Below are 12,185 nucleotides of genomic sequence, written 5' to 3'. Positions count from 1 at the left end.
ACTCCCTCAATCTTATTCACAATTATCTCACACTTCTTTACCTAATGGTTATTTCTAAAACTCCTTTGAGGCACGGAGAAGTGAAGTGTGGTGTAACAGAAAGAAAAGGATTTTGAAGTCAGAAACCATCAGGTTCAAATTCTTGCAAATCACTTAACTTCTCTGAGCTATGAGCTATTATGAGGTTTACTTCAGATAAAGTTTGAGGATATGGATGTGATAAGCACTGCATCTGATATGACATAAGGATTCAACAAATTTTAGTTCTTATTCCTCTCAGGAAACTTCCTGAGCCTCAGTTTCTTCAAAAGTAAAAGAAAGTCATATACCCCATAGCGAGTTTGTGAGATTCACTGAATAATGTATCAAAGGGTCTGCTGTATCGTAGACCTTATATCAGTTCAGTCACTCAGTTGTGTCCGACTCTTTGCGACTCCATGGACTTCACCAACTCCCAGAGCTTGCTCAAACTCATGTCCATTGAATCAGTGATGCCATCCAACCATCTCATCCTCTGTTGTCCCCTTCTCCTCCTGCCTTCAATATTTCCCAGCATCAGGGTCTTTTCCAATGAGTCAGTTCTTCGCATCAGGTGGCCAAAGTATTGGAGCTTCAGCTTCAGCATCCATCCTTTCAATGAATATTCAGGACTCATTTCCTTTAGGATTGACTGGTTTGATCTCCTTGCAGTCTGCAAGGAGATGGCTGCAAAGGGACTCTCAAGAGTCTTCTCCAACACCACAGTTCAAAAGCATGAATTCTCTGGCGCTCAGCTTTCTTTATAGTCTAACTCTCACATCCATAAATGATTACTGGAAAAACCATAGCTTTGACTAGACAGACCTTTGTTGGCAAAGTAATGTCTCTGCTTTTTAATATGCTGTCTAGGTCGGTCAGAGCTTTTCTTCCAAGGAGTCAAGTGTCTTTTAATTTCATGGCTGCACTGCTCAGGAAAGGTGAGGTGTGTTCATTTGACTACATGGCTGATGGGGAGGTGCTTCATCGCGGTGTACTTTTATGTCGCCCCTTTAAGCAACTTAGACTTGACCAGACACATTAGCAGACTATCTTCTGAGAATATAGCTCTCCACTTATTGAAATTGTTCCTGAATCCTCTTACCTATTGCCCCAGACACTCCTTTGAGGCTCAGTAATGTAAGGCTTTTGAAGTTGGCTCTGGGCCTATCGTGGGTAATTTTATCTTCCTTCTGTTCTCCCTACTCTCTACAGATTTATCAGTTGGAGAAGACCTCAGGAAAATGTGAAATGTCTTTTTGGTTTCAGAAGTCCTTTATTCATGCTGTGGGAATAAGAGTCAGGAGGGAGAGAAGGAGCTAGATGTGGGGAACTGAATGTGTTAACTCAGCTAGATAGGAGCAGGAGGCAACCCATGCTTTTTTATGTGAACTGAAATTTGGAGCAGTGGAGTTTCAGCCTTGGCATCAGCCCAGCTGGCAGTATATAGCTGAACCCAGCCAAGTTGAGCAAAGCTAATAAAGAACACATCCTCTAAATTACTATGCCAAGGCCAATGATACTCTGCCGTGAATGAAAACACAATCCCAGTCCAGGAAACTGATAAACCAAATGGATTTCCCCCTGTTCTTTTTTTCTTTTCCATTGTTCATGTTCTATATTTTGTGGACTCACATGCATGCATGCGTGCACACACACACACATACACATAGAAGCTGAACTTATGAATCAATTTCCAATTCCATATGCTGTGTTGTTGCTGTAAAGAGGAAAAATCTGGTAATGAATTCTTTGGGGGGCAGCTAAGACTCCTCTAACTAAGGATTATTGGAGACATAGAAGTCCGAAGTTTCCTGATACCCTTCATGATTAGAACTGGGCATGTTTAGTTCTTCCTTTATTTGGGGATATGCTCTTGCTTATTGGTTTCATGGTAATATAGTGGAAAGAATATGGACTTCGGAGACTGAAAAATCTAGATTCAAATCCTAGCTTTAGCTATGTGTCCTCTGACAAATCTTTTAACCTCGTGAGTTCAGTTTCTCCATCCTTAAAATAATCAAATATAATGTTGTCTTAGGAAGAAGTGAGGCACTTATGTGAGTTGCAAACTCAAGTAGCTACTTTTTTCATAGAACATCATCTTTATTTAACAGAATAACTGACTTGACTGTTTGGCAGACACTTTCTCCAATATTAAGTGAGAAGGTCACTTCAAGAAGGACAACCTGTAAAATGACAAACTTAAACTTATAAGTAAATATTAGGATCTTGGAAAACTTGTATCCACCAATGTGAGCTTAACATCTTTCCAATATGTAAAGAATTCAGAGTCACTCTTGACCATATTATCTCCTATCTAGAAGTGACTTTGGTTAAGATACAGGTTGTTACCTTACTATGAAATGAGATGTCAGGAATCTAAAAAGTCATAGGATCCTAGAATCTCAGGGTTAGAGGAAACCTCAGAAGTCCTCAAATTCAATGTCCCACCTAATTCAGGATGCTCCTTGAGAGAATACTCTGTAAATACTCATCCATCCCTTACCCGAATTCTTCCAAAGACAGAGAGATTGTACCCTCCCAAAGGAACACATTCCTTCCATTTATGATAGCTCTAATGGCTAAAAGTGTTCTTTTAAATTTTGAGCTGAAATCTGCTTTCCCCCAGTGTCTATCCTTTGGCTCTAATTTTGTTTCTTGTTTCACGTTAAACCTTTTCAGAGCACTCTTGATACTCTTGCTCCTCAAGGTCTTTTTTTTTGCTCATATATTTCTGAAATTGGATAGTTTCTAAGGCCCTCATCAGCTTGGACTCTCTTCTTGATCCGTTTTGGTTGATGTTGTCTTAAGAGTAAGCTCCAATGTTGGGAATGTTGGAATTCTGCTAGTGCAGAATAGAGTGGCACTCAAGCTTCCCTTAAAAGGTAACTATACTGTGACCTAATTTGTTGAAGAGTTGCAGATAAGGGATTGCACTTTTTAAATTTTTATATTCTCAAATGGTCACAGTAGATGTTTAATTAACTCCTTATTCAGTCTCAGCACAAACTGAACCAAATTTCAGGACATAATGGTCATTGTTAGGTAAGGGGGTTTTCTAATAAATCTTTTTTTTAAAGACTGAGGGGTACAGGTGGTAATTCACAAGGTTTAGAAAGTGCTTTTACGTTTATCTTTTATCACAGTACCCAAGCTGTAATAAACCAAGTATTTTCCTCAGTAAAAGTTTTCATCAAATAGGAGAATTCCTCTTCTTTCTCCATGATAACTTTTCTTGATTCAAATCAGTAAGGATCATAAAGTATCTGCTCTGTAGAAACACAGACGCCTGCCCTAGAATTGAATTTAGTCATGTACACGTGATCAATATTCAGAGTATATTGTAGATTTAAAATTCAGAGTATACTGTAGACTTTGCTGACAAAGGTCCATATAGTGAAAGCTATGGTTTTTCCAACAGTCATGTACAGATGTGAGAGTTGGACCATAAAGAAGGCTGAGCACTGAAGAATTGATGCTTTCAAACTGGGGTGCTGGAGAACACTTGTGAGAGTCCCTTGGACAGCAAGGAGATCAAACCAGTTAATCCTAAAGGAAATCAACCCTGAGTATTCATTGGAAGGACTGATGCTGAAGCTGAAGCTCCGACACTTTGGCCACCTGATGCAAAGAGCTGACTCATTGTAAAAGACCCTGTTGCTGGAAAAAACTGAGGGCAAGAGGAGAAGGGCGTGACAGAGGATGAGATGGTTGGATGGCATCACTGACTCAAAGGACATGAGTTTGAGGAAACTCAGGGAGAAAGTGATGTACAGAGAAGCTTGGCATGCTGCAGTTCATGGGGTCACAGAGTTGGACAAGACTTAGTGACTGAATGACAACAATTAACAAGACATTTAAAACAGGGAATTTTCCAAGTCGATATATATTGATGCTGGCACACAGTAGGTGTTAACAAAAGCTTGCCACAGAAAACTATATGGATCCAAGTACTTTCAAGAAAACAGCAGGTGTGGTCAAATTTATGAACTGCCTAAATCACATCTCATTATTTCCAGGAGTTTGAGAGATGCCAGTTGTTTCATTATACATGCCAGAAAATTGCTACCACTCTCAGGCATCTGTGGTTGGTGAAGGCAGGAGAGAGAACTGGGCAGGGCCAAGAGCCAGCTTAGGGAAGCTGGAAGAGAGACATGGGGCTTTTCTGTCCCTTGAGCAGATATAATTAGGATCAGTGAGAGAACCCATATCCCCCACTTCATAATGTAATGCCACTCATTTAATTTCCTCATATTCCCATTTCTACTTATGTACCATCAGCACACAATCAACAGAAAAGCAGTTATGGGAGCATTAGTTCACTGTACAAACCCTGTCTCAGAAATATATTTATTTTTCCTGACCAAAATAGAGCACTTAAGTGTCTCTGTGTGTAGTTCCCTTTTCTTGGGATGTCTAGACATCTAAATTCAGATATAACTACCATACGGAGGACATCAACTCTGTGCTACATGCATTTGTACACCCATTTTCTCATTTCAACCACTGAATCAACCTGGGAGGTAGGCACTTCTTTACAATCTTCACTGAGCCTAACACTGCTAAGATTGGAAAAAAAAGTGAAAGCGTTAGTTGCTCAGTTGTGTTCAACTCTTTGAGACCCTATGGTCTGTAGCCTGCTAGGCTCTTCTAATTCATGTCCATGGAATTCTTCAGGCAAGAATACTGGAGTAGGCAGCCATTCTCTTCTTTAGGGAATCTTCCTAACCCAGGGTTCAAACTCAGGTCGCCTGCACTGCAGGCAGATTCTTTACCACCTGAGATATGAGGGAAGATGTGGCTGTTCTACAATTATTGTGTAGATGGATGAATAAAGGCCAGAGTTTCTAGATGCAATTAAAGTACAACACCAAAGCTGGAATAATGACAAAGATATTGTGTATGTGTATGTGTGTGTGCGTGCTCACGCGCGGAATCGGTATATTCAATAGAGGCAAAGCTCAGAACTAGTTATGTCTGAGAGGGAAAAAGGGAAAACTGCCAAATAGCCAAGCAGCGGACCTCATTAAGGGTACTGAAGAATTTGATTCATTTCTTTTTTTTTTTTGAGGATTTTTTTTTTTTAATAAATTTATTTATTTATTAATCAACAGGCTTATGCCTTTTCTGACAGGGCTGCTGAACACACCTTCTCAGGAGACAGGAAGAATATACTGGTTGCTTGAAGCTTCCTGTAGAGAGGACATTCTCCTGTTTGCTGTGGCTTAATAGAAAAAGAATTTGGGTGGAAGGGCAGGGAGTATTCCAGGTGTAAAGGTGTAAGTGTGTTTTGTGATAGAGAGGTGAGTGAACATGAGTTCAAAGATATCCCTTTCTGGAGATGAGAGCCCTTTGTCACTCTTATTTTTGGCCACAAGTCTCCAAGACTTAAAACAGAACAATAGTTTAAATAAATTTTAATCTGCTTTTAAAATTATAGTAGCCCTCTCACTTTTGTACCTCAGTGAATAATGGCTTTAGATGATGGTGAACAGAAATGAAATCAGAAAATAAAGCATTATTTATTTCACTCAATAAATATTACTGAATAACTACTATGGGCCAAGTGCTGGGGATATAAAGATGAAGTTAATAAATTGGTCCCACTTAACAAGGACTCCAAGTAGACATGAATCCTAACCTTCTAGACAGGGTAGAAAGAATTATCTTCATACTAAAAAACTAGCATTATTTTACAGGTTGCAGGGATAACTTTGTTAAATAAATAGAATAGTTGTGATAGGTTACATTTCAGCTTCTTTATTCAAAAACTATCCCCTCGCCCCATCTTATCTTCTCACCACTCTCCACTGGCCTGGGAGTGTGAGTACACACTCACAAAACTATAAACTCTAAATGCAGGATTCCTATAAATTTATCCAATGACTAGCCCCTAGTCATGACAATATTTAAACTTGAATGAATGGCTGGCTGAAGAAGATAAGGTCATTAGCTGACCAACAGCCTCAGTTGTGTTATTGCCTCGACTTAGTTTTTCCCTGCATGGTTTAGGATTACAATTTAACCAACTCTCCCTTTCTGACCCAGAATTCCAGGTGATTACAGTATAGTTTCCTATGTAGTTTTACAACAGAAAGAGAACATCCATCCATAAAGTATGGGACACACTTTTAAATGTTACCCAGAGGAAAAAAGGAAGAGGTATTCTGAAAGTTTTGTCTTTAAGTATCAAATTCTTACTCTCCAGGTCAGAGTAATACTCCTGTACTTTAGCCACAGCACTAAATCAGATTTTGAAATGTTCTCTTTGTATGACGCCACAGGTAGAAAGGGTAGACCAAAAGGGTAAAGGAGGGCTGGTTGACCATTTACTCCAACAGGCGTGCTCAAGGGCCACACTTCTATTGGACCTCCATATTTGCATCAGCATAGAGAGCAGCCAGACCAAGCTTATACTATATGAAGCTCAAGAGACTGGTGTACAATCCAGAATAATAATATACAATAAAATATATAATAAAAATATAAACATGAAGTAGCTTGGATCTCATTATATAGGAAGCTAAGCTATAATCTGAAACTGTCTTGCCCACCTGCAATCAGAACAAAGGAGAGGGGAGTTAATTAGATTATTAAGTGCCTAATTAACATTATAGTCACATCAAGTAGACTGAGCTCTTTATTTGGTTTTTTAGTTTTAAAAAGTAGTTTGCCTCTGTTTTCTTCTAAGTCAGATACAAAAGAGTGATCAGCTGAAAAAAAAAAAAGCTTATGCTTTTTATAACCAGTACCCTAGATTAGCTGCAAGCTTAGCATTTGCAGCCCATCAGAAGTGGCTTGGCCCAGGAGTTTAGGACTTAAAAACATTTACTACTGGCTTTGCAAAGGAGAAACAGCTAGCAAGAAGGATCCCCTTAGAGAGGCAGAGCCCTATGTGGCTGGGGTACAGAGGTAGGTAGGGGTGAGATGAGCATCTGGGATCAAGTAGAAGACAGTGGTAGGAGTCATTTTTTACCCATCGTTAAGGTCAGGAACCATCATCAAGGTCAGGGACTACAGTACACAGGGGCAGTAGGATGCTCAAGGATCATCTAGTTCAATCTCTTGCTTTAGGAATGACTTGTTCAAAGACATGAAACAAGTTTGTGTCCAGCTGGGACTAGACTTCCATTCAATTCTCTGATGTTACACTACACTGCTTATGCCAAAACCCAAAGTCTCAAATGAAGCTTTGAAGAGAGCCCAAAGGAGAATGGGAGAGTACAGGGGAAGACTGTACAGATAATATGGCTAAAGTGATGGCCTTGATAGCTGACCTTACTAAAAATCTCCATGGCTTCTCCCTCTGGACTCAGATATCAACAGAACTAAGTCACTTAATCCTTTGAACTTTGCTTTTCTTATAAATAGAATGTATCTGACTGTAACACCGAGTTCAAAGTTAGCAAAAGATATGAAGAAATAATGTGTGTAAAAGAACATTAAACAAATATTGGTATTTTTTCGACTCACTGTGGGCAAGAAACAATTGTATAGTACTTGAATTTTTTAACATTTGCACACTAATGACCAGAAGGTAGAAAAGAAAGAGGAGATAGGATGATTAGGAAGAGAACAGGCTTACACACAGAGAACATCTTGTTTTGTGAAATGAATTGAGTAATCACATTTTTTCCAAGTTGTATCACTTGTTTCTCAGCCAGGACACTGAATGGCCCAAGTTCTGCTATTACTAAAAGCTGCATTATAAAATCAACTGAGGGTATGAGGTGGGGGAGGAGAGAGTTGTTGGAAGAAACAATCCAGCTGCTAGGATAAGGACTGAAGGTCCTCTGGAAATGCCAAATGGAATAACCTCCTACCGTCTGAGCTGGTCCTTCTGGTCATCTATTAAAAATCTAAAATCTCCAGAGACACACTGAAGAGAAGGAAAAGAGCCAGCAAACAACTCTGGAATCATCAGCCACACGGTGTGCCATATTTCTTATCAGCATGATGTGCAGTGAGAAAAAAAATGTAAGTCCAGAAGACTCTCCTGCTCCTCTGGCCTTTGAGAATTGCCCAATTGCTCTAGGAGACTTACCAGTCAAAATAGCAGAGTTACTCTAATCAAGGAAGTAAGAAATTCAGCCTACTAACTGAATATGGCTGGGAGCACCAATGCTTATCCTGTTTTAGTCTCAAGTAAGCAAAAATGACTCCACTATTACTTTCAAGGCACTTCTTTTCCTGCTACTTCCACAGAGATATTGTCTCATAGTCTCTGTAGAGGGAGGGCAATGGATGTCTCAGACTGACTCCACATTTGTTTCTTGGAGCAGTTAGAGGAGTAGCACTTTTCCAAGGCAGAAAGTCTGTCTTCTCTCCTCCACGCTGCCCCCATCTCAAGTTCTCTCCACTCAGTGCCGCCAACCTAATCCAAGCAACCCTATGTTTTCCTTGTCCACAGTCACCATGATACAACCCATTTTCCATAAACCAGCCCAAGTGAGGTCTTAAACAACAGCTTTATTGACGTGTGCTTCACATACCATAAAATTCACCTTTTAAAGTGCATAATTCAGTGTTTTTAGCAAACTCAGAGTTGTGGGAATATCATCTCTGACTTTAGAACATATTCAACATCCCCAAAAGAAATCTCATACCCGTTAGCGGTCACTTCTCATTTCCTCTTCTTCCAAAGCCCCTAAAACCACTATTTTGTCTCTCGGTTTTGCCTATTCTCAACATTTCATATAACTGCAGTTATACAATGTGTGGTCTTTAGTGATTGGCTTTTTCACTTAGCATAATGTTTTTAAGGCACATTTATGTTGTAGCACAAACCAGTACTTCATTCTTTTTTTATTGCCAATAAATAAATAATTTATTTCATGTGAATATAACACATTGTATTCATGTTTTCATCAGATGGACAGTTGGGCTATTTCAATTTTTTGGCTGTTATGAATAATACTGCCATGAAATTCAAGTTACATTTTTGTGTGGACATATGATTTCTATGCTCTTGGGTATATAGCTACGAGTAGACTTGCTAGGTCACAGATAACTCTATGTTTAACATTTTGAGAAACTTCCAAACTGTTTTCAAAGTGGCTGCAGCAGTTTAGGATCTCACCAGAAACATATGAGAGCTCCAATTTCTCCACATTCTCACCAACACTTACTATACTGTCTGTCTTTAGATTATATCCATACCCATGGGCGTAAAGTGGAATCTCACTGTGGCTGGGATTTGCATTTCCCTGATGACTACTGACGTTGAGCATCTTTTCAAGTGCTTACTGACCTTTTAATATTTCCTTAGGAGAAATGTTCAAGTCCTTTGCCCATCTTCTCAACTGGGCTCTTTATCTTTTTATTGTTGATCATACGTGTTCCTTTGTATTCTTGGACACAAGTGCAAGTGATCTTTTTTTAAAGTAAATCAGATTTTGTTACTCCTTTCAATGATTCCCCATTATGTTTAGGATAAAATCCAAATTATCACTCTGGCTTATAAGGTCCTACATGATTGTGCCACTTTCCCCCTCCCACGGTACACTGTAGTCAGAGCAGTATTCTTTCTGCCCTTGAAACATAATAAACTCATTCATGTCTCAACACCATTGTAAGTATGTCACATCTGCCTGCTTGGAATTCTCTTTCCTTTCATGGCTTCTTTTTGTCATCGAATTCAAGCATCAATCACCTTTTTGGACAATTTTTCCTAAAAAGAAATTGTATCCAAAAAGCTCCCCCTCCACAAAAAGGAACAGCGAACTTTTGGGGATGATGGATATGTTCATTATCTTGACTGAGGTAATGGTTTCATGGATATATACATATATGTCAAAACTTTTCAAACTGTATACTTTAAATATGTGCAATTTATTTTACTTCAATTACATTCAATAAAGCTGTTAAATGAATCCCTTCACAGTCAGATCCTCACAATCACTATCTTATTATACTTTATTTCCTTAGGAAAAATTGTCTATCTGAAATCATCTTGTTTATTTCTTGATTTAAATGTTTATTGACTATCTCTTCCCTCTAAAATGAAAGTGTCATGAGGGCACTTGATGAATGCTTTTCATCTTTGTAGCTACTGTACCCTCAGTTTGGCTCACAATTAGGTACTACATAAATATTTGGCTAATTGAATGAATGAATCTGATAGAGGTTTAGAAAAGAAACCCACAGACAACAGGAAGCTTGACTTTCTATTCTCTCAGATTTACCAGTACTTTTAGACTTGACGGAATGAGATTCTTACTATTTATTTTCTTTATTAAGAGCTACCTCAAATTTTATCCTGGATGTTCTCCAACATCAGAAATATCATTGACTGTTCAACTACTCTGTGGTACTATTCTAGTACTTTATGTATACTCTCCCATTATAGCGGTTATTTTAATAATAAGAGTATAATAATAATAATATAGCATATTATATAGTATTTATAATAAATAGTAATAATTACGTTAATATAGAATAACAGCAGCAATACAATAAAAACATTTGTTTAGCATTTGTTGTTTGCCAGACATTATGTAAGCATTTTGCCCATGTAATCTCATTTATAAAGTAGGTATTCTTTTACAGATGAGGAATTTTGAGGTTTAGAGAGGTCAACTAACTGACCAAAAAGCCACACAGCTGGGAAAAGGCAGAGATGGACTTCAAATATAAGTCTATCTTACATCTAAGCCCACGGTTTTTTCATTAAACTACAGTGCTAGTTAAGTATTTTTATGCAATACAATGTTACTCCAGCTCAATTACAAAGTTGGGATGTGCACCTCAAGAATGATATATTTAAACTCTGGAACAGTCCAGGAATAAGAGTAAGAGAGACGAGAAGCTAGTTGCCTGAGAATAAACCAAGCTATTTGAGCAAGGAAATTTTACTTTATGCCAAACTCCATGTCTATCCTCATGTGATGTTTAAATTCTTTCTGTTTCTGACTACTCTTGACTAGATGTCAGTTTTTTTACCCTAGTTGTTGGCCCCTGATCCTCCTTTGCCTGTGAGTGAGGTTTACTGGTGAAGGTATGCTGACCATGAGAGATCTAGGTAGGCTCCCTTAGCAACTTTGGTTCCGACTTTATAAGCCTTTACCTTTAGTGCCAGGTGGCTGCAGGTTGTCTCCAGTCAAGGAACACCAACCCACAGGGAAGATGTCACGAGAGTCGAAGCGGCACCAGTAGTCAAAGGCCCCTCGCCACCCATCGAAAGTGACGAGCACCTCTGAGCCTCGCACTTCCCCAATAGTGGCTGGGCAAATGAAATGAGGATTCTTCCTGTCCACAGCTTCTAGCTTCATTCCCATTTTGAAGAAGTTGTGAGACGGTGACGGTGGTTCCTAGATGAGAGACAAGAGATATACAGACCTAGACACAGAGAGGCTATGTATGCCAAGAGACTGGTGCTTCATTTGGATGATTAGAAAGTGCTATGTAAGATTTACAATGGAACTTTAGACTTTCCGTTAAATGAATTTCAAAATATACCAAAGTATTACTTTGTTAATTCTAATATTTTGACATCTTTGTTTCAGGTCTTTTTTTTTTCAAGAAATAAAAGGTAACAGATAAGGCTGAATCCTCTTTTGTGCCCTTCCCCATGCATATTTTTATACTTTACTATGTGTGTGTGTGTGTGTGTTTGTGTATATATATATATATATATATATATATTTGCATACTTTAAAATTTTATATAAATAGTGTTAGAGTGAACATATCTTTCTACAACTTGCTTTTTTTGTTCAACACTATGTTTTTCAAATGTATCCATGTTGTAAACTCAGCTCTAGTTTAACTGCTAATAGTACTCCATTATATCATAATTTATTTCCTCTCTTTTGACAGACAGGTAATGTTGTTTTGAATTGTTTACTATTTCAAAAGAGTTTTCACAGCCATTCTTACAGTTGTTTCTTTTTTCATATGTGGGAAGATTTTTTCAGCGTGTTTACCTAAGAGTAGAATTGTTGGGTTATAGGATATATGGGATTCCCTGATGGCTCAGATGGTAGAGAATCTGCCTATGATGCAGGAGACCCAGGTTCAATCCCTGGGTTGGGAAGATCCCCTGGAGAAGGGAATGGCTACCCACTCTAGTATTCTTGCCTGGAGAATTCATCTTCCACTTTATTAAATATTGTTAACCTGCCCTCCAAAGCAGCTGTAACACTGTAAACTCTCTCCAGTAGTGTAGCT

At 38.6% G+C, this 12,185-nt stretch overlaps 1 protein-coding gene and 1 non-coding gene across 51 annotated transcripts in view; one reads left to right on the top strand and one right to left on the bottom strand.

Moving 5' to 3' along the window:
• SCMH1 (Scm polycomb group protein homolog 1) overlaps positions 1 to 12,185 on the bottom strand; it is a 202,021-nt gene that overhangs the window by 75,860 nt on the left and 113,976 nt on the right. For all 50 annotated transcript variants that reach the window (XM_081492359.1, XM_081492374.1, XM_081492360.1 and 47 more), the window contains one exon: positions 11,084 to 11,327. In XM_081492359.1, the coding sequence (XP_081348485.1) occupies positions 11,084 to 11,327 (244 nt within the window). The remainder of the gene's footprint in view (positions 1 to 11,083; positions 11,328 to 12,185) is intronic.
• TRNAH-AUG (transfer RNA histidin (anticodon AUG)) lies at positions 11,980 to 12,051 on the top strand. The gene has a single exon. It is a non-coding gene; the product is annotated as a tRNA-His (tRNA).

This window comes from Giraffa tippelskirchi, chromosome 5, assembly GCF_054371585.1.
Source record: "Giraffa tippelskirchi isolate mGirTip1 chromosome 5, T2T-mGirTip1v1.2.pri, whole genome shotgun sequence".
NCBI lineage: Eukaryota > Metazoa > Chordata > Mammalia > Artiodactyla > Giraffidae > Giraffa > Giraffa tippelskirchi.
This window is presented reverse-complemented; position numbering and strand designations above follow the sequence as displayed.